This window comes from Papio anubis, chromosome 19 (assembly GCF_008728515.1).
Source record: "Papio anubis isolate 15944 chromosome 19, Panubis1.0, whole genome shotgun sequence".
NCBI lineage: Eukaryota > Metazoa > Chordata > Mammalia > Primates > Cercopithecidae > Papio > Papio anubis.
Genome location: NC_044994.1, coordinates 16,410,646 through 16,435,484, shown reverse-complemented (window position 1 = coordinate 16,435,484; position 24,839 = coordinate 16,410,646). Strand labels below are relative to the sequence as shown.

The 24,839-nt window shown below is 41.8% G+C and overlaps 1 protein-coding gene across 11 annotated transcripts in view; it reads left to right on the top strand.

Annotated features, from left to right (window-relative positions):
* Positions 1-24,839, top strand: part of OSBPL1A (oxysterol binding protein like 1A) — a 247,289-nt gene that overhangs the window by 157,969 nt on the left and 64,481 nt on the right. For all 11 annotated transcript variants that reach the window (XR_004180037.1, XM_017951628.3, XM_017951626.3 and 8 more), the window contains one exon: positions 11,437-11,599. Coding sequence is in view for 8 of the 11 variants with exons in the window: in XM_017951628.3 (XP_017807117.1) it covers positions 11,437-11,599 (163 nt within the window). In the remaining 3 variants the exon portion in view is untranslated. The remainder of the gene's footprint in view (positions 1-11,436; positions 11,600-24,839) is intronic.

Here is a 24,839-nt window from a genome sequence, read left to right as displayed (position 1 = left end):
CTTCAGGGCACTGGGCTCCCCTCTGGCCCAGGGCAGGTCCAGAAATGTTGTCCATGAACCTAGGCCTGGACTCTGTGACACCAAGAGCCTGCTTGTTGCTCTGTCCCACTGTGGCCAAGCTGGTACCTAAGGTGCAAGACAAAGTCCCTTTACTTTTCCCTCTGCTTTTTTCAAAGAGAAGGAGTCTTTGGCCATAGCCACCACAGCTGGTGATATGTGGGGTATCACCTGAAGCCAGCAAGTCTCCAGACTCACCCAAAGCCCTCAGTGTAGTACCTGGTATTGCTGCTGGTTATTCAGGGCCCAAAGGCTCTTCACTTAGCAGGTGATAAATGCTGCCAGGACTGGGTCCTTTCCTTCTAGGCAGTGGATTCCCTTCTGGCCCAGGATGTGTCTAGAAATGTCATCTGGACGCTGGGCGCAGTGGCTCATGCCTGTAATCCCAGGACTTTGGGAGGCTGAGGCGGGTGGATCACCTGAGGTCAGGAGTTCGAGACCAGCCTGGCCAACATGGCGAAACCCCGTGTCTACTAAAATTATAAAACTAGCTGGGCGTGGTAGCGCGCACCTGTAATTCCAGCTACTTGGGAGGCTAAGGCATGAGAATTGCTTGAACCCGGGAAGCAGAGGTTGCAGTGAGCCGTGATCACACCACTGCATTCTAGCCTGGGCGACAGAGTGAGACTCCATCTCAAAAAAAAAAAAAAAAAAGAAAAAAAAGAAACGTAGTCTGAGAGCTAAGGCCTGCGCGTTTCTGCCCAGTGGCCTGTCTTGCTATGGCTGGCTGAACTGGCATCCTAGATGCATGACAAAGTCCTCTCCACTCTTCGCCCTCCTCTCCTTAAGCAAAAGCAAAGAGACACTTTCTTTGCTGCCTGCTGTGCTGCATGGGGTTCGGGGAAGGATGGTGCAATCACTCCTTTAGCCACCTCGGCCGGTGACTTCCTAGGTCAGGTGCCACCTAGTCCTCTGGCTGTCAGCCCAGCCCAGCATTAGAAGTTGCCTAGGAATTGCAGTCCATGTGTCCTAGACTGCCTTTCAGGTTTACCTAGGACCCCAGAGCACTTTGGCCGTGGGTGGTGAAGCTTGCCAACAAACTCAAGTTCTGACCACTAAGATGGGTGATCCTCTGGCTAGGGCTGGTCCAAATGCTCCTGTGTGTGCTGGTGCTGGCTGAGCCCAGCCTGGCTTTGCTCTCCAGTATGACAGGGGAGCAATGAGTTCAATGTAATGTCCCCCAGTTGGTGTACTCTGCAAGTGCCGAAACTCTCCATGCTGTACAGCTGTTGTCAGGGGATAGGGGAGGGTTGGTGTTGGTGATTCAGTACTGTCTGTTGGACCTTCCTCAATACCTTTTTCAGAGATATGAAACCAGGTACTGTGATTGCTCACCTGATTTTTGGTCATTGTGATGGTGCTTTTCTGTGTGCAGATACTTGGTAGAATTTGGTGTTCCTATGAGGGGTACAAAGGGTGTAATCTTCTATTCTGCCATCTTGCTCTGCCCACATTGTTCTTTAATTTACATGATGATACATAAAACCCTTTCGAATTTTTAAATACATTATACCATAATCTGGAATAATTTGGAAATTACAGATGGGCGTGCATAGTACTTTTAGGAATATAATCCTGTAAGTGCTACTTCTGGATTGTAAACTGTACATGGTAATGGAAATTTTAAATTTTTGTGGAAGTTCCTTATGTGAGAGTTATAACCAGCATGAAGTGGTTCAGCTTTGCAGTTGAAGAGCAAACTGTTGTGAGACTTGCATCAAATTATTTTAAATGTCAGAGCCATTAACAAACCATTGGAGTAAATGTGTATTGAATCCACTATTGGTACATACTGTGGGAGTGAACACTACTTTTGTTTCAGAAGATGCGTTCATCTTATCTGCTTTATAAAAGACACGTAAAAACTAAAACTTATTTGTTAAATTGTCGTTTGTGTTCAGTACTAGTCTTCCATTGATTTTATGAGAAGTTATTTTTAAATCATTCTGGAAAAATAAGTGTCAAATATTCTGGGCTTATATTGATTCTTCCAAGTATCATTATCACCTTGCCTATAAAATGCCCCATTTATTTACCAAATCTTTCTTCTGTTACCCCAAGTATTTAGGGGCTCTGTCCTCGATTTGGGGTTATCTCCAAATTCTACCCTGATTTAAATGTCTGAAGATATAGTTTGGAAGTAATTGACCTAACAGATTGTTAGCAGAAGGTGATACTGAACAAGCCTCATTGAGGCCGTTTTATTTTTAGCATGGTCAGCACGTCAAAAACTAGGTAAGTTCTTATCTTCTTTCCCATGGAGGAGCTTGAGTGTAGAGATACGCAGAGGTCATTCTGAGTGGGATTTCCTTTTCTTTGCTTGAACCAGATTGAAGAAGATGGCAATGCCTGTAAGAAAGGGGCATTTTTCGTGGTGCCACAGGCCAGTCACAGTCGACTATAACCAATGGGAAAATGGGTTGATCAAGTTAGTATTCATGAGGCTTTGTAGGGCCTTGAGACTCATTTCATTTCTAATCTCAGGATGAACTTTCATATAAAGTCAAGAGACTAGAGGCTTCTTACTTTATCATCTGTTGGAATCAGTAAGGTTGAAGACATCTTCATCTGTTTCTTATTCTCTGTATTCCTTATATGCTCTGAGATAGCAGAAGCAATTAGAAGAAAACTTGGTTACACGTACCCACCTGTCTGAATCTGTGCACATACTCACTACATTTCTCCTGCAAGGAGATGGATGGACTGTCTGAGCCTTTAGCAGAGACCAACTGTATACTGGTGGATTAGATCTTCTCCCTTTTTGATAAAGTCAAGAACATTATTCCAGCAATTCTCCCCTCTCACTTCTGCAAGCATAATCCCATTTCAGTTGAACCTTTCCTATCCATGTAAAAGCAATCTGGGTTGTCTTCCATAATGAAAACTTCATTGACCCCACAACCCTTTTCAGCAACTGCTCCACCTTTCTCCTCCTTTTTTGAGCAAAAATTATTTTTGTTAAAGAATTTTATTGTTTTTTTAGTTTTTAACCTCTGTAACCAGCATCCTCTTGTAGGCTGGGCGTGGTGTGGCTCATGACTGTAATCCCAGCACTTTGGGAGGGCAAAGTAGGTGGATTGTTTGAGTCTGGGAGTTCAAGACCAACCTGGGTAACATGGCAAAACTCTGTCTCTATTTAAAAAAAAAATACAAAAAAAAATTAGCCAGGCATGGTGATGTGCTCCTGTAGTCCCAGCTCCTCAGGAGGCTGAGGTGGGAGGATCACTTGAGCCTGGGAGGCAGAGGTTGCAGTGAGCTGAGATCACACTACTACATTCCAGCCTGGGTGGCAGAGTAAGATCCTGTCTCAAACAAACAAACAAACACTTCTTGTCTAAGAAAAACCTTCTTAAGAACAGGCTGTACTTGCTCTATCTTGTCTCACTTGACCCGCAGGACATCGCCTCCACCATCCTTGCAACCCTTCACTGAAACTGCCCTTGTCAAGTTCACTGTTGACCTTCTCGTCGCCAGTACAGTGGTCTTGTCTTAGTTCTCGAAGCAGTTGATCTCTCATCAGTGTTTGACAGTTAATCACTTTTTCCTCCTTGAAATACCTCTTTGAGGCTTCCAGGACACCACACACAACTGGTATACCTCTCTCTCTCTCTCTCTCTCTTTTTTTTGTTTCCTTTGCTGACTCTTTCTCAGCATTTCTACTAGGATTCAGTCCATGGCTTTCTTCACGTTTCTGTCTCATTTTCTCCCTTAATGATGCTATCTAGTCTTTTAATTTTATTTATATTTTTTAAATCTAATTTTAAAAACTTTATTTTTTTTTTGAGACACAGTCCTTGTAGTTGCCCAAGCCAAAACATGGTGTCATCCTTGATTTCCCTTTTTTCTTATATCACATAGTCAGTCAGCAAATCATTTGAGCCTTCAAAATATATCCAGAATCTGACCACTTCTCATCACTCCTCTTGCTATCTCTTACCCATCTCTTATTCTAGTTATTGAAGTAACCTCCGAAGGGATCTTGTTTTTCAGAGTCTCACTCTGTTGCCCAGGAGTGCGGTGGTGCGATCTTGGCTCACTGCAATCTCCGCCTCCCGGGTTCAAGCGATTCTCCTGCCTCAGCCTCCCAACTAGCTGGGATTGCAGGCATGTACCACCATGCTTGGCTAATTTTTGTATTTTTAGTAGAGATGTATATTTAGTAGAGGTGAAACCATGTTGGTTAGGCTGGTCTCGAACTCCTGGCCTCCAGTGATCCACCCACCTCTGCCTCCTACAGTGTTGGGATTACAAGTATTAGCCACTGTGCCCAGCTGGGATCTTCTTTTATTCTACTCTTGTCTCCTCCATCCCCTTTTCAGCATTATAACCACGGGGATCATATTAAAAAGTAAATCAAATAATGTTACTTCTGCCCTTCCTCCACTGGCTTCCCTTTTCTCTCAGAGTCAAAGCCAGAGTTTCAGCTGTGGTTTGCAGCCCTCTGTGCACTTCCCTTATTCACCTCAGTTTCCTCTCACCACGTCAAGCTGCCTTGGTCCCTTAGGTGGCTTTATTCTTAGTTCTGAATTTAGTCTTTATTCTTAAATATTTATTCTTTTTCTTTTTTTCCAAGATGGAGTTTCACTCTTGCCGCGTGGGCTGGAGTAAAGTGGCGTGATCTTGGCTCACCACAACCTCTGCCTCCCAGGTTCAAGCAATTCTCCTGCCCCAGCCTCCCAAGTAGCTGGGATTACAGGCGCCTGCCACTACGCCTGGATAATTTTTGTATATTTTTAGTAGAGACGGGGTTTTGCCATGTTGGTCAGGCTGGTCTTGAACTCCTGACCTCGGTTGATCCACCTGCCTCGGCCTCCCAAAGTTCTGAGATTACAGGCGTGAGCCACTGTGCCTGGCCCCTGAATTTTTATTCTTAAATGAGTGTCATTGTTTAGTGCTAGCAAGGACTGAAAAAGGTTTCAGGAGCATAGGGAAATCAATTGCATTTGAAGAGGCAGTGATGAGATGGGATGGAAGGAGGACGTTGGAGAGTCAATGAAAACCCTGAAATTTAATGTGAGCAAAGACAGATAGTTTTGTAGATCTATGAAACAAAGCAAGAGTATACTATACCATCATGAAGATACATGTCCATGCTTGATCCTGCCTGAGACAGGAGGTCAAAGCTTCACTTCCCTGGACCCTGGAGTGAGAGAGTGATTCAGCCTGGCCATGGTTTCAGAAGTAATTATTGACCATTTGCATCCACATGGGAGCTCCATCCTCCTCCACCTAAACAATATAATAGTCAGACTTGTGTGCAGAAGCGCTCTTACTAGCTGTGAATCATCAGACCCATACTTTTTCTCAGCTGTGTGTCAATAGCAGGGGGTCACCTAAAAGCACATACCTTGAAAACAGTTTTGAAGTGAGAACATTGTTGATCCTCTAGCCACAGAAATAGGCATCAGCCAGGTGCAGTGGCCCACACCTATAGTCTCAGCACTTTGGGAGGCAGAGGCAGGAGGATCACTTGAGGCTAGGAGTTTGAGTCTAGCCTGTGCAACACAAGGAGACCCATCTCTACCGAAAAAAAAATTAGCTAGGCATGGTGGTGCATGCCTTTAGTTCTAGCTACTCGGGAGGCCAAAGCAGGAGGATCACTTGAGCCAAGAGGATTGCTTGAGGCTGCAGTGAGCCATGATGGCATGCCTGCACTCCAGCGTGGTTGACAGAGCAAGACCCTGTCTCAGAAAAAAAAAAAAAAATCTAATATTTCAGTCTTAAACTAACACATTTTGTTAATTGTAGCCATCCATGCAGTAGCAAAGAGGAAAGAGTAAAGCTCATCCTGTTGAACTGACCAGAGTGTGGCCGACTGAAAGACTGGCTGTCAAGGCCATAATTGTACCCATCTTATAACTGGCTGATTACGTGCAGTGTTCTGTGAATACTAATCATGTATTCCCCACTTAGTGCTGTGTCTTTGCCAGATTGAATTACTGTGCCTTAGGTAACCCCTGTGAAACACAGGTGAGTAACGGGGCACTTTCTAGAAGGAGAGTGTAGATGAATGTGTCGTAGCTGGTTAGCACAAGACTGTGTTCAGAACTCTGCATTCTCTTGCTGGCACCCATTCGCTTTGGAAGTAGTCACTATGGATTTTGCCTTCTGGCCTGAAAGGGAGTGAAATGAGAGACTGCCGTATTGAAGTGGTTTGAGGAGACAGATTACTGGAAAAGCTTACATTTGTACTTTAAGGGGCTACAGACACAGATCAATGCGTATGTTTACTGTTAAGCATATGGTGGTTCAGTCCTTCGGCTTTTCTTAATAAAAATTGCAGCATTTTTGTTCACTTGAATGTATGTTGATTTTTGTCATGGGAAAGTCATTGGACTGAGGGTGTATATTCCATATGCAAATTTGAAAGGTAAAATGTCAGCCTTATTCTAGAAAAGTTCTAATGTATAAACACATATACAATTATAATCTAATAATTATAAACACATCTGTTGTGACCCACTAGTTTCTGTGAAGGAGGTTATTTATTCTTTTAGTAATAACTAGGATGATTATTACAGTTTGAGAATTTTAAAAATCTAGTAATCAATATTCACATATTGATACGTAATATAAGTGAAGCATTGTGCCTGGAATTACAAACACATTAAGAGATTGCGCAAAAGGCACTATTTCTGTTACAGCATAGTTTCTAAGCTTGCAACTAAGAATTTGGAAACAGTTCAAAAATAAGGTGAATATTTTATGAAGTTGCACTTTGCATATCTTTCTTAGCAGTTCTACACCAATTTTTTAAATGCAGGATTTCCCCTGGGTGTTCTGAAATGTTGAGATTGTAGAGGATCTGGAATTACATCGTTTCAGTGATCCTTCTGACCAAAAAGTACTAATGGCACTTAAGCATGCCTTCAGATGTTTCTCTAAAGTAACAAGAAAGCTCATTACCAGTGCATTTTCTGTGATGTGTAGTTACTCTCTCATCTATATCACTTACATGACGGGAGAAATTGCCATTTTGTGGCTATTTTATAATAAGGTATCTTCAGTGCAGAAAATCCTGTTAGGCTTGAAACTAATAAAAGTACACTCAGATCAATTGAAAGATGAAAACAAAGTAAGAAATAGAATGTGGTTAGAGCCGCAGTCTCTTCCTCTCCTGTTTGCAACCCCTTTTACTCTCTCTTAAGAACAAGTGAGAACAGATGTGAATGTGGCAGCAGCAAAGTGATGATTATTTTAGGTGGGTAAAGGATAGATTGTATTTTGAATAAGATTTTTTTTGAGGGGACTGGATATTTATAGGCCTCTGTCATTTATCTTGCTACTTGCTGAAATCTGGATGAATTTAGATATTAAAATGTATGTACTCGTTAAATAGGATACTTTAGTTAATTCTTATATTTAAAGATATGGTGTCAACAGCACATTTACATTTTGATATTGGAAAAGCTAAAAAGGTGAAAGATGGGGTAGGCAGGGGTGAAGAATTTGGATTTTCTTGCAGTGTTGATTTTAGAATCTACAAATATAACAGTGCTGAGAGATCTTTTCAAAGAAAGGATCATTTTGGACATTGCTCAGTTTTGTAGTCCTTATTTTTTATTTTTTATGTTTTTGAGATGGAATCTTGCTCTGTTGCTCAGGCTGGAGCGCAATGGCGTGATCTCGGCTCACTGCAACCTCCACCTCCGGGTTCAAGCGATTCTTCTGCCTCAGTCTTCCGTAGTTGAGATTACAGTCTCCTACCATTGTGCCCAGCTAATTTTGTATTTTCAGTAGAGACGGGGTTTCACTGTGTTGGCCAGGCTGGTCTCGAACTCCTGACTTCAAGTGATCTGCTTGCCTCGTGTAGTCCTTGTTTATGTAATAGAGAAATGAGTTGTTTAACCCATCTGATGGAGGTAGGACAGCTTTTTTATTTTTATTTTTTATTTTTTGAGTTGACTGTAGCCTTAGTATGCTTATTTCCTCTTCTGGAGATACAATTTAGATTATAGGAATATTTGCAAGTATTTTTCAGATTTTCTAAAAATTGTAGTTATATGTAATTTGTTTTTCAGTTTTTCATGTCTCTTCTGATCTTGATTGCTTACCATTTATTGCGATTTTTATTTCATTATCACAGCTGTAATAATAATAATCTGCCTGCTGTATTGATAAACACTGAAGTGCCCGAGGACTGGAACTTCGGTTTAACCCTGTTTCCACCATGAACTTAACATTTCAGTAAAACTGTATTTTAGGACCTTAGAGTGTTGTACCTGATGTGCAGCTGGCAGGAACTCAGGGTCCCAGAACAGAAGAGCCTTCATCCTTGGGGGCCATGGGGAGGAGCATGGGAGAGGGAGTGTCAAGAGGTGAAAGGGTTAGATTTCGCAGTGAGTAATGCAGGATTTGTGAGAGAGGCCACAGTTCCCAAAACCTTGAGATGGAAAGTTTGACCTAGGGGAGGTTTTGGATGTCCCTCCATCCAGTGCTTTTCTTTTCTTTTCTTTTCTTTTTTTCCTAACTGAATCTTTTTTTCTTTTTTTAAATTATACTTGAAGTTCTGAGATACATGTGCAGAACATGCAGGTTTGTTACATAGGTACACACGTGCCATGGTGGTTTCCTGCACCCGTCAACCCGTCATCTGCATTAGGTATTTCTCCTAATGCTCTCCCTCCCCTAGCTCCCCACCCCTCAACAGGCCCCAGTGTGTGGTATTCCCCTCTCTGCGTCCATATGTTCTCATTGTTCAACTCCCACTTATGAGTGAGAACATGCAGTGTTTGGTTTTCTGTTCCTGTGTTAATTTGCTGAGAATGATAATTTCCAGCTTCATCCATGTCCCTGCAAAGGATATGAACTCAGTCTTTTTTATGGCTGCATAGTATTCCATGATGTATATGTGCCACATTTTGTTAATCCAGTCTATTATTGGTGGGCATTTGGGTTGGTTCCAAGTCTTCGCTATTGTGAATATTGCTGCGGTAAACATATGTGTGCATGTGTCTTTATAGGAGAATGATTTATACTCCTTTGGGTATATAGTCAGCATGAGATTGCTGGGTCAAATGGTATTTCTGGTTCTAGATCATTGAGGAATCACCACATTGTCTTCCACAATGGTTGAACTAATTTACACTCCCACCAACAGAGAAAAGCATTCCTATTTCTCCACATCCTCTTCAGCATCTGTTGTTTTCTGACTCTTTAATTATCGCCATTCTAACTGGAGTAAGATGATATCTCATTGTGGTTTTGATTTGCATTTCTCTAACGACCAGTGATAATGAACTTTTTTTCATGTTTTTGGCCGCATAGATGTCGTCTTTTGAGAAGTGTCTCTTCATATCCTTTGCCCACTTTTTGATGGAGTTGTTTTATTCTTGTAAATTTAAGTTCCTTGTAGATTCTGGATATTAGCCCTTTGTCAGATGGATAGATTGCAAAGATTTTCTCCTGTTCTGTAGGTTGCCTGTTCACTCTGATGATAGTTTCTTCTGCTGTGCAGAAGCTCTTTAGTTTAATTAGATCCCATTTGTCAATTTTGACTTTTGTTGCCGTTGCTTTTGGTGTTTTAATCATGAAGTCTTTGCCCATGCCTGTGTCCCGAATGGTGTTGCCTAGGTTTTCTTCTACAGTTTTATGGTTTTAGGTCTTATGTTTAAGTCTTTAATCCATCTTGAGTTAATTTTTGTATAAAGTGTAAGGAAGGGGTCCAGTTTCAGTTTTCTGCATATGGCTAACCAGTTGTCCCAACACCATTTATTAAATAGGGAATCCTTTCCCCATTTCTTGTTTTTGTCAGGTTTGTCAAATATCAGATGGTGGTAGATGTGTGGTGTTACTTCTGAGGCCTCTGTTGTGTTCCATTGGTGTATGTATCTGTTTTGGTACCAGTACCATGTGTTTTTCAAACTGTTGGGATACCACCTGGGTTTGTTCCCTAGAGGGGACCGCTGGGAGGGGAGGGGAAAGTCAAAGGAGTGGGGCTTCTGCTCCATTCGATGTCACCCAGTGCACAAATGCTTTTGAAAGCATCTATTTTATATGCTGGGATTACAGTTGAGAAATAGGTTCTGCTGTTAAGTAGAAAAAAAAGCAGTTTCAAGACGACTGAGTAGATGACTTCTGATTAGATTAATAGGTGATAGCAGAAACCTCTTATTTTATAGGACAGGAAACTAAGGAACAAAAGACTTCTGAGAAGACGCTGCTGCTACCTACCAGTGGATCCCTGCTTTTCTGCCTCCTGTTTGTCTATAGTGCACATTGGCTCTGGAAATTCAGCAAGATTAAGGAATAGTAGTGATTTCCAGACTACTGATAAGAAAATAGGCAAAACTGTCCCTATCAAATCCAGTACATACTGTATTTTAAGGATTAGGTGACTTGAATTCTAGAGGGTTTTGGTCAACCACAAAGGTTCAGATGCTCTTGCATTAGATAGGAGGAATAGATTGTAACTTCAAACAGTAAAAAATCAAACCAGGCTTTGCCTTTTTGATAATCTTTTGATTTTTTTAGTATACTAAGTTAAAGGTAAAATGTGGAGTTGAAACCAAAATATGGAATTGGAAAATGAAAAATAGGCCAGCCATGGTGGCTCACGCCTGTAATCCCAGCACTTTGGGAGGCCGAGGCAGGCAGATCACTTGAGGTCGTGAGTTCAAGACTGGCCTGGTCAACATGGTGAAACCCTGTCTCTACTAAAAATACAAAAATTAGCCAGGTGTGGTGGTGCACACCTGTAATCACAGCTACTCAGGAGGCAGAGGCAGGAGAATAGCTTGAACCCAAGAGGCGGAGGTTGCAGAGTCGAGATCGTACCACTGCACTGTAGCTTAGGTGACAAAATGAGGCTCCGTCTCAAAAAAAAAAAAAAAGAAAAAGAGAAAAATGAAAAATAGAATGTTTATAGTCGTTACCACACAACCTGTTTGCCTTCATTTGATATACCAACTATTACCAACTATTTTGGGAGTAAACTGAGGGATTATATTTTATACTTTGATATAGTTTGCTTTTTAATATTTAGAATTTTTAAAAATTTTTGTTCAAAGACTTGCTGAAACTGTTTTTATTAGCTGTGTACTTAATGTTGAGAGAGAGATTCTTTATGTTTAAAAAAAATGTATATGATTTCTGAATTGATTGATGTTCTTATACCAGGATCCTGATCATTTGAGCTGAATTTGTTTGCTAGTTCTTAATCTATTTTCATTAGCTAAGCTGTTGTGAGAAAAGGCCCCATGGGAAGAATAAAATTAGTTTAATAATTTTGCTCATTCATCCGTGTGCATGCGACACGACTGTTTTCATTTCTGATGTTGCAATTGAACTGGATCAAAAGCAATTAATTTTCACATCCTCTGAGTAAGTCTGTGTCTCCTGTCACTCTGAAGTCTTTTTTATGTACCTGTTTTCTCCTAGGTGAAGAATTTTAAATTGGAACAAGAGCAAGAAAAAAACAAAATCTTGTCAGAAGCGCTGGAGACGCTGGCCACTGAACATCATGAATTAGAGCAGTCTCTGGTGAAAGGCTCTCCACCTACCAGCATCCTTAGCGAGGACGAGTTCTATGATGCGCTGTCAGGTAACTCTGGGATCCTTCCCTCTTCAGTGTTGGTGATTTAAGAGTCCACCACCTAAATGAGCAATGTCCCCTTGAGTCCACAACCTTAGAGCAGATGTCACCTTGAGTTTCCTGGAGTAAACAGATAGCTATGTATCCATATAGCTCCTCAGATTTTTTGTGTGTCGTGTTATTAAGGCTGGAGTCTGAAAGTTTGGAATGAAATTCATCACAGTCTGCCTGTACGGAAGATGTATTCTAGGCTAGGGTTAGAATGCTGTTAAAACTGCCCACATTTGATTTGTCCTTTACTGGGTGACCATTTCCTAGTATCAGGCATTAGCACATATTGTAAAGAGAGACAGACAGACAGTTTCTGTCTTCAAAGAGGTCTTTATATAAAGAATACAGGTAACCAAGCGCAAGTGCTTGGTGATAGCACAGTACGCTAAGTGCCACGGTAGAGGTGAGACCACCATGTGTCTGGAGCAGAGAAGAGGAGGTGTTTAACTTTGCCTCAGAAACACACGCTAAAGTGCGGCATAGCATTTCTGCAAGGAGCATGGACTCCAGAGCTTCTGTCAGTAGCCAGCTGTGTGACCTGGGGCTTGTTCCATGACCCCTCTGTTCATAGTTTCCGCATATTTAAAATGGGGTAATTGTCGTGTCCATTTCAGCAGGTGTGTGATGACTAAATGAGTTTCTCTGTTTAGATAGTGGTTAGAACAGTGCCTGGTGGTACTCAATGCTAAAAAATGGGGAATGCATGTGGAGATTTGAGGATGAGAGGAGGTACTGTTAAGTAGTTTTGACCTTTTTGGAATTTACTTTCAAATTTTTTGAGGCAGGTGTGGGTGGGAGAAGGGAAAGGAACATGGAAAGGGTGGTTGGAGATCAGTGGGACTGAGAAAAATTAATTGTTGTATGGGAGAAAATGAAATGCATATATAATAGGTGAGCATATACAGTTACTGAGTTTCATAACACTTGATTAAAGACACAAGAAATCTTGGTGTTTTGGAAGTGAAGGATCAAATTCATAATAGGAAATGAAAGAGAGGAAGCATGGTGAGAAGTAGGAGAGATGAGAACTGAAGATTAGGTTAAGGAAGTTAAAGAAAATGGTATAATACAGGACATGGAAAATGATGTTGGTAGAATGTAGATTGACGGGGAAGTGATTAATTGATTAAGACAAATAGGAACATTAATAGAGGTTTGCTAGAAGTAAAGGGAAGAAGTAATTTTCGTAGCTAGATTTGGGAACAATTGGACAAATAAGATCATAATGATGATGGGCTGTCAATTAAATACAATTAAATACGGGATTTGTGAACAGAGTGACTCGTGTTGGGAAGAGAAGGTAGGATTTGAGATCGATGGAATGAATGACAAGGCAAGGGAAGTATTTGTAGCCTGTCTGAGGGAGGTCGGAGGGAGAATGAGTGATACTTAAGACTGCTGACATTTATTACACGTCTACCCTGAGGCCAGTCCAGCGGTGCTTCCTCTATGGAGAGCATCCAAAAAGGAAAATTGCAAGAGGGATTCTAGGTTTAAATGCATACAGCTTGGAATATAAAAGACCTCAGATACTTCAGTTGCGCATCTTATATATTCTTTTTTAAAAATAAAACTTTATGGCCAGGGGTGGTGGCTGAGCACCTGTAATCCTAGCACTTTGGGAGGCCGAGGTGGGAGGATCTCTTGAGCCCAGAAGTTCGAGACCAGCCTGGGCAACATGGTGAAACCCTGTCTCTACTAAAAATACAAAAATTAGCCATGCGTGGTGGTGCACGCCTGTAATCCCAGCTACTCAGTAGGCTGAGGTGAGAGGATCGCTTAAGCCCAGGAAGTAGAGGTTGCAGTGAGATGTAATCGTGCCATTGCACTCCAGCCTGGGGGCCACAGAATGAGACCCTGTCTCAAACAAACAAAAAAACCTTTAAAAAAATTTTTTTAAGAACCCCATGTTTGTTCTAAATAATTCAGTATAGAAGTATGTGAGAACCCAGTGAAATTCTCTTCACCCCTTATCCCAATTAATCGTGCACTCCTCTTCCTCAGAGGTTCTGATTAACAGCCGGACATACTCTCCTACAGACCTTTTTTGAGCATCACATATATATGTGTTTGTATATATATAGTTTTTTTTTTTTTTTTAAGTCATGAATGGAAGGAGCGGTGTAATTGCCCTGGACTTGCTTTTTCCTGACAACTTGTCTTAGAAATCTTTCCTGTCAGTGTTATAAGCTCTAGCTCATTCTTTTTCAAGGTTGCATAGAAGTCCATGATATAATTATGCCACAGTTTCCTTAATCCTTCTCTTCCTGATAGACGTCTGGCAGCCACTATCTTTCTGTTTCTCAGTAATATTTTAATAGTCATCTTCTCTGGGAGGAAGAGAGAAAAAGAACCATCGTCCCTAGATCAGAATTGGCAAATACATTTCATCTCAAGTGCCAGTTCGGATTGTTTTGCGGTATCTGCTGCTTTGTGGATTGCTGTGTTGAGGAGGATCCTGAGGCTCAGTCCAAGTGCCTGGGCTCAGCCGCACATCCTGCCATGGCCATAGGAAATGGAGCGAGGGTCAGGTGCCAAGCATTTTCTCCTCCTTGCCTTCAGTAGCACACCTGAGTTTTGTTACATTTTCATGAAAATAGTAGCCCTTCTGTGGCTACTCCTACTATTTCCTACTAAAAATCTTGCAATAATTTGGTACAGTGTAGAAACGCATTAAAATGAAGAGTCAGATGCCCTATCAAGTGCTGACTTGCTGTTGACCTAGCCACTCAATTCATTGAAATCATCAAAGCCATCATGTGGGAATGACTTCATCTTCCCGCTCTAGTCTCTACACACCAGCCTCCATCCCCATTTCTTCCTTCACTCTATTACAAGAGAACAAATGGTTCCCCCTCATTAAGGCCATCTCTTCCTCATTTGTTCTGATACCCGTCTCCTTGTGACTTCTCAAGGAGACTTTTGTTTAGTTATTGCTTCCTTCACCTACACTTTCAATATTGTAAACTTTAAATACTAACTTAAAATTCCTGTAGTAGTCTGCTATTGCTACTACAATAGATCACCACAAACTTAGTGGCTTAGTAGATAGTGCAAATATATTCTGTTCCAGTTTGGAGGTCAGAAGTTCCAACATCAAGGTGTCCGCAGGGCTGTGTTTCTTCTAAAGGCTCTAGGAGAGACTGTTTCCTTGCCTTTTCTAGCTTCTAGGGACCTGCCTGCATTCCTTGGGTCAAGGCCCCATCCTCCATCTGAAAAGCTGGCAGTGGGGTATCTTCCAGTCTCTCTCTGACTGTCTGTGACTCTGGCCCTGCTCCTTCCCTTTTTTAAAGACCCATGGCATTACATTGGGCCTACTCAGATGATCCAGTATAATCTCCCCATCTCAGTGTATGTAACTTAATCATATCTGCAGAGTCCCTTTTATTATGAAAGGTAACATATTCACAGGTTCCAGAGATTAGAACATGGACTTCTTGGGGAGGCCCTTATCCTGACTGCCACAGTCCCCAAATTCATATCTCCAACCTTGATCTCTTGCTAGAGACTTAACGTATTCAGCTGTCAGCTTTATGTACAAAAAAACAAATGCTTGCTCTTCCTCCCAGATCCTGTTTCTCCTTGAGTTGGCCTCATTTTTGTAAATGGCACCTCTTTCATCTCCTAAAGCCAGAAACTGGGAGTGATTCGTGACATTCCTGTGAGACATAGAATCAAGGCCTGGCCATTCTGCCTTCAAATCATATTTTGAATTCATCTATGTTTTACTAATGGAGGGTAGCGGTTAAAAGTATAGGTACTGAAGCTGAAGGCTCTTGCTCAGTCGAAGCTCTACCAATTCCCCTACCCTTGGGAAAGTTACTTCACTCTCCTATGTCTCATTTCTTCATCTGCAAATGGGTCATAGGATCATTGGGAAGAATTAACTAATGCATATCTGTAGTGTACTTAAAACAGTGCCAGACACCCTAAGGGGCCGGCAGATGTTAGCTCTCATTATCGGCACCCGCACTGCACCTCCTTTTGTCTGGCCTCTTAACTCATCTTGGTGCTCCCAGCCTTGGCCTGCTGAAGTTCATCCTGTACGCACCATCCATAGTGATCCTTTGTTGCCAATCATATCATCGCATTCCTTCACCTAGAATTCTTCAGCGGTTTCTCCTTGCACTGAAAATGAAACTCAGATGCCTTCAGGGACCTCCAAGGCTCTCGACATGATTCAGACCCTACTGCGTCTTCACACTCATCTTGTCCCCTTGTTCCCTCCACTTACTGCACCGGTGCCTCCTCCAGGCCTCAGATGCAGTAGTGGTGCCAGGCAGTTGAATGCACAGTTAGATAAGAGCAAGGAAAAGTATACAAACCTCCACTTCATTTGAAGCTTAATTTTAACCCCTAAATCGTGACAATAGATTAAATCAAGCCTATCCTGATATGGAGAAGGTATGAAAAAAAAAGATTTTTCAAGTTACTTTTCTTAAAAGATTTAAAAAATATTTTCACTAAATGTATAATCTTTTAAAAAGTTGTTAACTCGTGTTACTTTAAAATAAAGGGATAACTTCATTGGATCTAAAGTCCATGTGGTTTCCTGTTTCCCTTTCTCATATCCCTTTAAGCTTTTTCAGATAAGCAAGATCAATGGAAATCTACTCATACGGTGGGTGAAGCAAGCCTTGATGCGGAGCCAGCAGTGTAGGATAAGAATTTTTCCAGCCCCCTGGGATCCCCCCTGGGATCGCTTGAGAAAATTATTTTTCCAGTATGCTCAGTGATGAAACATTTCATAAAGCTCCCTAAAAGCACACAGATTTTTTTTCCCACAATGTGATTAAATTCTGTTGTGTAAACTTATTTAAAAGGAGATAAATTTAATGAAGCATCACATTTTGTCCTCATTGTGTGTGGGTGTGGGAGTGGGCATGTTTAAGGAATGAAGTGGTTATGTCGAGAGAAATTTCGGATATAGCTGTAAGGGAACACTTCCTGGGAAAGGGGCTAGACATTCATGCGCATTGAAACAAAAAGATTTCATGAGAAACCACTGTAGATAAACCATTCTGCAAATGAGGTTATAGAAATCCTTTATAGAAGAAGAAAGTGGTTCTTCTGTATATATTTCTACCTTATCAGTGTTGCTTTTTCTTTATGCTACTTTGTCTACCAAGGCTCTCAAATATCTCTTCTCCTGGTAGCCTTTCCTGACTCCTCCAGGCAGAATTAGTTTATTCTTTGTGTTTCCTTCGGTTTATGCTTCTTTTATAGCCTCCTTGCATTTTGTCTCTAAGATAATAGGACCCCGCAGAGGCTCACACCTGTAATTCCAGCACTTTGGGAGGCCAAGGCGGGTGGATCACTTGAGGTCAGGAGCTCGAGACCAGCTTGGCCAACATTGTGAAACCCTGTTTCTACTAAAAATACGAAAGACTTTATACAGGCATGGTGGCATGTGCTTGTAATCCCAGCTACCTGGGAGGCTGAGGCAGGAGAATAGCTTGAACCTGGGAGGCAGAGGTTGCAGTGAGCCAAGATCATGCCATTGGACTCCATCCTGAGCAACAGAGAGAGACTCTATCTCAGAAAGAGAGAGAGAGATAATAGGGACCATATCTGTTTACATCCCTGAAGTACGTAGCACAGACTCAGTTCTCTAAATGTTTGTCGAATGCAGGTTGTTGAAGAAATGTCATTGATATTTCTGTCTTCCCTAAAAATATATTGGTATTCAATAATGAGCCTAAGATAATCAGGAATGCATGGTGATTTTATGCATCTATATTCACCACTTTGGATTCTGTACGGGAAAGTAGGGATGGGCAGCAAAGGAGGAAGGAGGGATGAGACAGTATTAATATTAGAAAATGACGTTTGTTCCCAAGGGGCTTATAATCAAGTTGGAGATGGGATACTTGCTACCAGCGAGGCGGCAGATGAAAAGTAGTTAAAGGAGAGAAAGCTAAAGGTACGCAATTTCAGGAATCTCTAATAATCTTCTAAGGAGTTGTTTTTTAAACACTTATTGCTTGTTAAATAACTAATTTCATGGTGGTGGTTCTTTAATACCAGTCTGAGAGCAGTTTCACGGAAAATTCCGGCTCTTTGAATACCGTAAGTTCAGAACGCATTATTTTTCCTACTGTGTGTTCATTTTCCTTTTTAGAAACATGTTGAGAGCAGTTGCTCCAGAAAGGCTTTCTTGCTAAGCCTTCCCCTTAATGCTATTTTGGTTGAAATGTGCATGAATAATGCATAAAATCCAATAGTGTAGATGGGCAAAACCAATAGATAGTTATACCATGAAATTGCAACCAGTTTTAGCATTTCTCAGCAGTCGTAAGAGTACATCTTTTAAATCTTGAACACTTGGAGGGCACCAGCCGTATCTCATTCATCTTTCCAAACTGCTTCTGCAACTTGCACTTTACCTGATGTGTAGTAAGTACTTAGTAAATGTTGACTTATTACAACGAGGTCACATGAAAATATTTTGTTTTCTAACTATGGATTGTTCTGCAACTGGCCTTTAGTTCTAGAATTGTTTTCTTTGTAGAGTTCATGCATAATGTGACCTTCCTAAAAATAGTGTTGAGAAACAAGACAAATTGGGAAGCTCTGGATTTGGTAGCCCAAAATAGATCCACGTAAGATTTCCAGTAGCCCACACACTATGGTTTGTGTAACTCCTCATCTTCAATTACATGTGCAGATTTTGCAGGTTGTAGAAAACAGTAGTAGATTTAGTTGCTTGGGGACAAGCCGGTACTTTTAAGAAACTCTGTCACAAACAATACCCTACCATTTGGCTAATTTTGACCTTGGACATCATTCAGAGAGGATCTGTCTAGAACGTCTCCGACTCTTGTTGCTTGCTGCCAAGAATCTGTTTCAAGCTTTTCTCACTTCCTTAGTAAATTATTGTAGCAGTCTCTTGGCAGCCCCCTCTGGACTTAGCCTGGTTTTCGGTTTATGATTCACCTTAAATGTGTTAGGTTGTGTTTACTTTCTTTGTGTTCTTCATATTTACTGTGCTATTTCTGAGCTTATGCAGTTGTACCTCAAGGCTAAATAAAACTTTGGCACTGATATTTTCAGCTGTACCTTGGGTTGCTTTGGCCATTTTCAGAACATGCCTGGTACGTGGGAAACTAAACAATAAAGGTATTAAATTAAGCATGTGTGTGTTTCCTGGCTGTTTTCTGTTACCTTCAGTAACAGGAGGAAGGGTGACTTGGACGTTATCCACAGTTCTTCCCCATCTTGCTGCTTTGTGTACTATTTGTTCTCAGGCTGGTTTCCAAAGGTCAGGATAAGAAAGTGCTTATCAGGATAACTTACAAGAATTGTTGGCATGTTTATATTGTGAACTTTATGGCTTCTTCTTTCAGCCTTTTAATAGTAGGAAAAATTAACAAATCAAATCTTGGCAAGTTCTCTCACTCACTTAAAAAAAAGAGCATAGCGGTCAGGATCTTCTTAATTCTAGAGTAAAGTTAAAGTCACCCTAACCCAGTGATAGCTGTTCATTGGCTTCCATTCCATTTTGATGGGAAAGGAGACTGTGTTCAATCTGAATGTGTTTAAAATAATTCTGAGTTCTAACATGGACAGAACTTTAAAGATCTGAGAGCAGGTGCAGTGGCTCACACCTGTCATCCCAGCACTTTTGAGAGGCCAAAGTGGATGGATCACTTGAGATCCATAGTTCAAGACCAGCCTGGCCAACATGGGAAAACCCCGTCTCTACTAAAATACAAAAATGCTGGGCATGGTGGTGGGCGCCTGTAATCCCAGCTACTAGCGAGGCTGAGGCAGGAGAATTGCTTGAATCCAGGAGGCGGAGGTTGCAGTGAACTGAGATCACGCCACTGCACTCCAGACTGGGCGACAGAGCAAGACTCTGTTTCAAAACAAACAAACAGAAAGAACTTTAAAGATCTGGGCCATTGTAGATCTATCACATTAAAGCAAACTTTGTGGGATTTTAAATTTTAATTCTATTAATACTGCTGTTTTAATTGAGGAACTAATCAGGTAAATATTCTGTCCACCTTCAATGCTTCTGTAAACTAGAGCATTTATCTTGTAAAATATATGTTTTTCAAAGTGTTATTCTGACACTTCTTAACGTTTTTAAGAGACAGGGTCTCGCTCTGTTGCCCAGTCTCAAACTTCTGGGCTCAAATGATCCTCCACCTCAGCCTGCTGAGCAGCTGTGACTACAGGTGCACACCACTGCACGTGGCTTGATGGTTTCCCTATAAAATATAATCATCAACTGAGTCACCTGAACGCTTTTGGAACTAGATGAGAATAAACACACCCACAAATAAGTGCTTATCAAGTATTCCATTTCCCGTCATTACTCAGGGCTGCACAGATTTTCCTAAGTGCTCATCAAAAGCTCAGTAAATAATGTAGGGCTATTTCATAAATCTTTTATGCTGTTTTTCAGGGGTCAGAAGTATCCTAAAATTTTTGAGTGGCTTTGCCTGTTATAGAAACGTATATGTTTGTTAAGGGGAAAATCAAAAGAATAAGACAGGCTGCCATTGTCTGAAATCTAGCTATGTATATTGTAAAAATACCTTCCTTCTGCTACATTAAAAAATATGGCTCTAGAAAAATCGACCAGTTTTCCTGGAAGTGAGGTAAGAGTTAACCAGACCAGAATATAGTTCATGCATCCAACATGACAGCTAGCTCATTGACTTTTAGTGACAGGTTTTTTGTATGTTTGCCTGGTTTTTGTTTGTTTGTTGTTGTTTTTATTGTGGTAAGATATACATAACATAAACTGTCCAGCATGACCGTTTTTGAGTGTACAATGCAGTGAGATGAAGTACCTTTACTTTCCTGTGCAACCACCACCACCATCTCTCTCCAGAACTTTTTCGTCATCCCAAACTGAAACTCCATCCCCATTAATTACCAACTCCCTGTTCCTCCCTCCTCCCTCTCCTTTTTGTCCTAAAAGCCCGAATGTTGTGGCCTCACCCTCCTGCAAGAAAGCACTGCAACTAGCACATGGGAGGCAGGATGCACCTCTTCCCATTACTTCATGCTTTCGACTAAGGCATTAATATATTGCCTACTAACATTTCGATATTTATATGTGGGGGGAACATTGAAGAACCCAGAATTTTAAGATTGAATTATCGGTGGGGCATAGTGGTCCATGCCTGTAATCCCAGCACTTTGGGAGGCCGAGGTGGGCAGATCACCTGAGGTCAGGAGTTCAAGACCAGCCTGGGCAACATGGTGAAACCGATCACTACTAAAAGGTCAAAAATTAGCTGGGCATGGTGGTACGTGCTTGTAGTCCCAGGTACACGGGAGGCTGAGGCATGAGAATCGCTTGCGTAGGGGAGGCAGAGGTTGCAGTGAGCTGAGATTGTGCCACTGCATTCCAGCCTGGGCAACAGAGCGAGGCTTCGTCTCAAAAAAAAAAAAAAAGCAAAAAGTAAAAAGATTGGCCGGGCGCGGTGGCTCAAGCCTGTAATTCTAGCACTTTGGGAGGCCGAGACGGGTGGATCACGAGGTCAGAAGATCGAGACCATCCTGGCTAACACGGTGAAACGCCGTCTCTACTAAAAAATACAAAAAACTAGCCGGGCGAGGTGGCGGGCGCCTGTAGTCCCAGCTATTGGGGAGGCTGAGGCAGGAGAATGACGTGAACCCGGGAGGCGTAGCTTGCAGTGAGCTGAGATTGTGCCACTGCACTCCAGCCTGGGCGACAGAGCGAGACTCCGTCTCAAAAAAAAAAAAAGAAAAAAGATTGAATTATCACTTCAGAGGTACTGAGATGTAGCACTGATTTGTTTTACAGGGAGACTTGAAAATAACTTCTGTGGATAGGCTTTAACTTTCATCAGCAACCTCCACAGTGGCTATGCCCTCTTTGGTATTGGGCTAAACATGTTTAAACTTAAATATCTGTAGATCTGCGAGTCTCCACATGAAACGATGCCGTACTAGCAATAGATTGGTGTGACCAAGGCTTTGAAGGTATAAGCTCTCGAGAATGGTTCTCCGTTACCGACAGAGTAAGCCCAGACTATTTCACACTATTTACATTCCACATTTCTCTATTCATTGCACTAGAAATCACTGAGCTTTGGCTTTTAAGCAACTAGTTTTTATTTCACAGGCACTGTAAATCATGTAATTGATGTTTACTTCTTTGCCTTTGAAACAAGAAAGCTCAGAGTTTATGATTTCTCTCTAGTGAGTATACAGAACCTCATGACATGTATTGGGAGACTACCTCATCCCTAGCTTCATGTTATATTTCTTCCCACTACCTGCTTTTTTTTTTTTTTTTTTTTTTTTTGGAGACAGATTCTCGCTGTCTCACCCAGGCTGGAGTACAGTGGTTCAATCTCAGCTCACTGCAACCTCCACCTCCTGAGTTCAAGCAATTCTTCCCGCCTCAGCCTCCCAAATATCTGGGATTGCAGGTCAGTGCCACCATACCCAGCTGATTTTTGTATTTTTGGTAGACATGGGGTTTCATCTTGTTGGCCAGTCTGGTCTCGAACTCCTGACCTCAAGTGATCCAACCTCCTCAGCCTCCCCAAGTGCTGGGATTACAGGTGTGAGCCACCACGTCTGGCCTGCATTGGATTTTTATCCTATATAGTCAGCTTTAAGACTGACTCACAGTCTCATGTCCGCCCATTCTGTGCCTTCCACTGCCATCTCACTGCACACTGCATTCCTCGCTGTGTTGGCCATGGTGTTCTTATTGCTTGGGACAGCTCCTGTATTGTAACTGTCCTCATCCCCACTCTTACTCCTTGTCAGCAAACTCAGCACAATCATCAGCCACAGTTCTTTCCTGATACAACATTCTCCACTCTTTAAGTTGACTGATGCCTCCTTTGTGGCCCACGGCCCCCATTCAGACTCTTAGAGAAATCTGCTGAACTCGTTTGTTCACGAAACAGTTCCCCGCTGCCGGGCCATGTGCAGGGACCAGATCTTATGCTTCCTTCACTTCACAGGCCTTGCATGATACAAGGAAGGGAGGAATGAATTTAGCAGCATCAGATGTGGTAGATGAGTCACAATAAGAATTGAAAAATGACCGTTGGACTTTGCAATGTGGAAGTAATTGGTGACCTTTCTCAGAACCCTTCAGGGGAAGGGTGGGGATAGCCTGACTATATTATAGCAAGAGGTTTGAGGGCAAGGTATAGAGGAGTAAGGAGGGGGGTGGGGGAGGGGGAAGAAAGAGGTGGAGGCACAGGGAGATAGGGAGAAGAGTGAGGACAAAGAGGGGGTGCGGAACGGGTGAATGAGGGGCTGCTAATCACAGGACAGGGGTCTGCACTGTCATCTGTTGGAGCATCCCTAGGGGTCAGGGCATTGGTCCCACGCAGAGGTTCTCAGTGTGACTGATGAGTTTGTGGGTCGCAGATCTTAAGCCTGTGTAGTCACTGAGTTGAAATCTTGTTCTGTGAAGTCCATCTTGGCTTCATAGAAGCTCTTACTGTTTCTTGTTTAATGTTTGTGTCTGCTTTTGCTAAAAGAATTATTTTTAGGTGGGCACATCCCTGCCTTATGATTGATGTCTCTTAAATCCTGTGCATAAATGCTTTTGAGGTATTTTGCTTCGTTGCTTTGTTTTCATGACTTCTAAATCATAAACTAATACGGCATCTTAAATAATACCAGTACAGATGAAATTATTTTGACTTTTTACATTTTTAATTTTTCTCAAGTGAAACAAACTTCAAAATGTTGGAGTGGAACCGCACTCACCCCTCACCCCACCAACCCAAGACAGCCGTTATCATCCCTGATGTAGGTCTTGTTCCGCCGCCTCCTGGAGCACCTCTCTCACCTCTGCCGAGCACCAATTCCACTGTTTCAAAATTTGCCATTGTGCCATCTCTCCTTTGCAGCCTTTCCTGACAGCCCTGTGCCTACTCCAGAAAACTGACCGATCTCTTTCCACACGTGCCCTCAACAAACTTCTGTCATTGTATTGCTCCCATTTTTTCAGACATCTGCTTACCTGAACCAGACTGGCCTTTCTTCAATGCAGAGAAATTATTTCTTTGCTTGTATTTTAGAGTTGCAAAGCATTGTCCTGGTTTTTTTGTCTTAGCATTATGTATGTTAAAAACAATCTTCTATTTCATTAAGTTGTTCATGTAAACATAATGTTAACTTATTTCATCTGACAGGCAACTGTCCCCCTCTTGTTGACTATTTAGGTGTTCTTTAATTTTTTTCCATTGATAGTTTGTTTCCTTCTGCCAAAATTGACAATGAAAAATAAATGTCTCTTTAAATGTATTATTAAAATATTCCATTTCTGGCCAGGCGCAGTGGCTCATGCCTGTAATCCCAGCATTTTGGGAGGCTGAGGTGGGCAGATCACCTGAGGTTAGGAGTTTGAGACCAGCCTGGCCAACATGGTGAAACCCCATCTTTACTAAAAATACAAAAAATTAGCTGAGCATGGTGGTGCACGCCTATAGTCCCAGCTACTCGGGAGGTTGCGGCAGGAGAATTGCTTGAACTTGGGAGGCAGAGGTTGCAGTGAGCTGAGATTGCACCACTGTACTCCAGCCTGGGCGACACAGTGAGACTCTATCTCAAAAAAAAAAAAAAAAAAAAAAAATCTGTTTCTTTGTTATAAGGTATAGGACAGAAGAAAACTATATTTTCAGAAATTTTACTAAAGTTATATTTATAGAAAACAAAACTTTCCCAACATTAAAAGCCTTTCTGCAAGTAACTTAGATCATTCATAGGGTCCAGCGTTGAGAGCTCAAGGTGCACGATCTAACCTGCACCTAGGCTGGTCCAACTGTTGTTCTCTGGAGTCAGCCTAATGTGGTAACAGTACAGTTCTGTGATTTTTGCTGAATTATGTAATGCAGTAGTGGGGAAAGAAAGCAAAGGGGGGGAAAAAAATAAAACGTTTTTATTTCCTGACCAGTTTAGCTGTTATACAGATTTAGCAGATTGTTGATAAATTTGTTGAAATAGGAAGTTTGCTGGACTGTGTATCAGAGCCTTTCCTAGAACTGAGGATGAGGGAATGGCTTGTCCTCTGCTTAAGATGGGAAGTTGGAGGTCATCGTGAATTTCCATTTTAATAAAAAACTCAGGTACCATTTAAAGTTTAATGGAGACAGAGTGACTGCTGTTTTGAGCCAAAATACATAAAACATTAAACAAGGAGTCAGAAAACCTGGGTTCAAATCATGTCTTGCCCACTCAC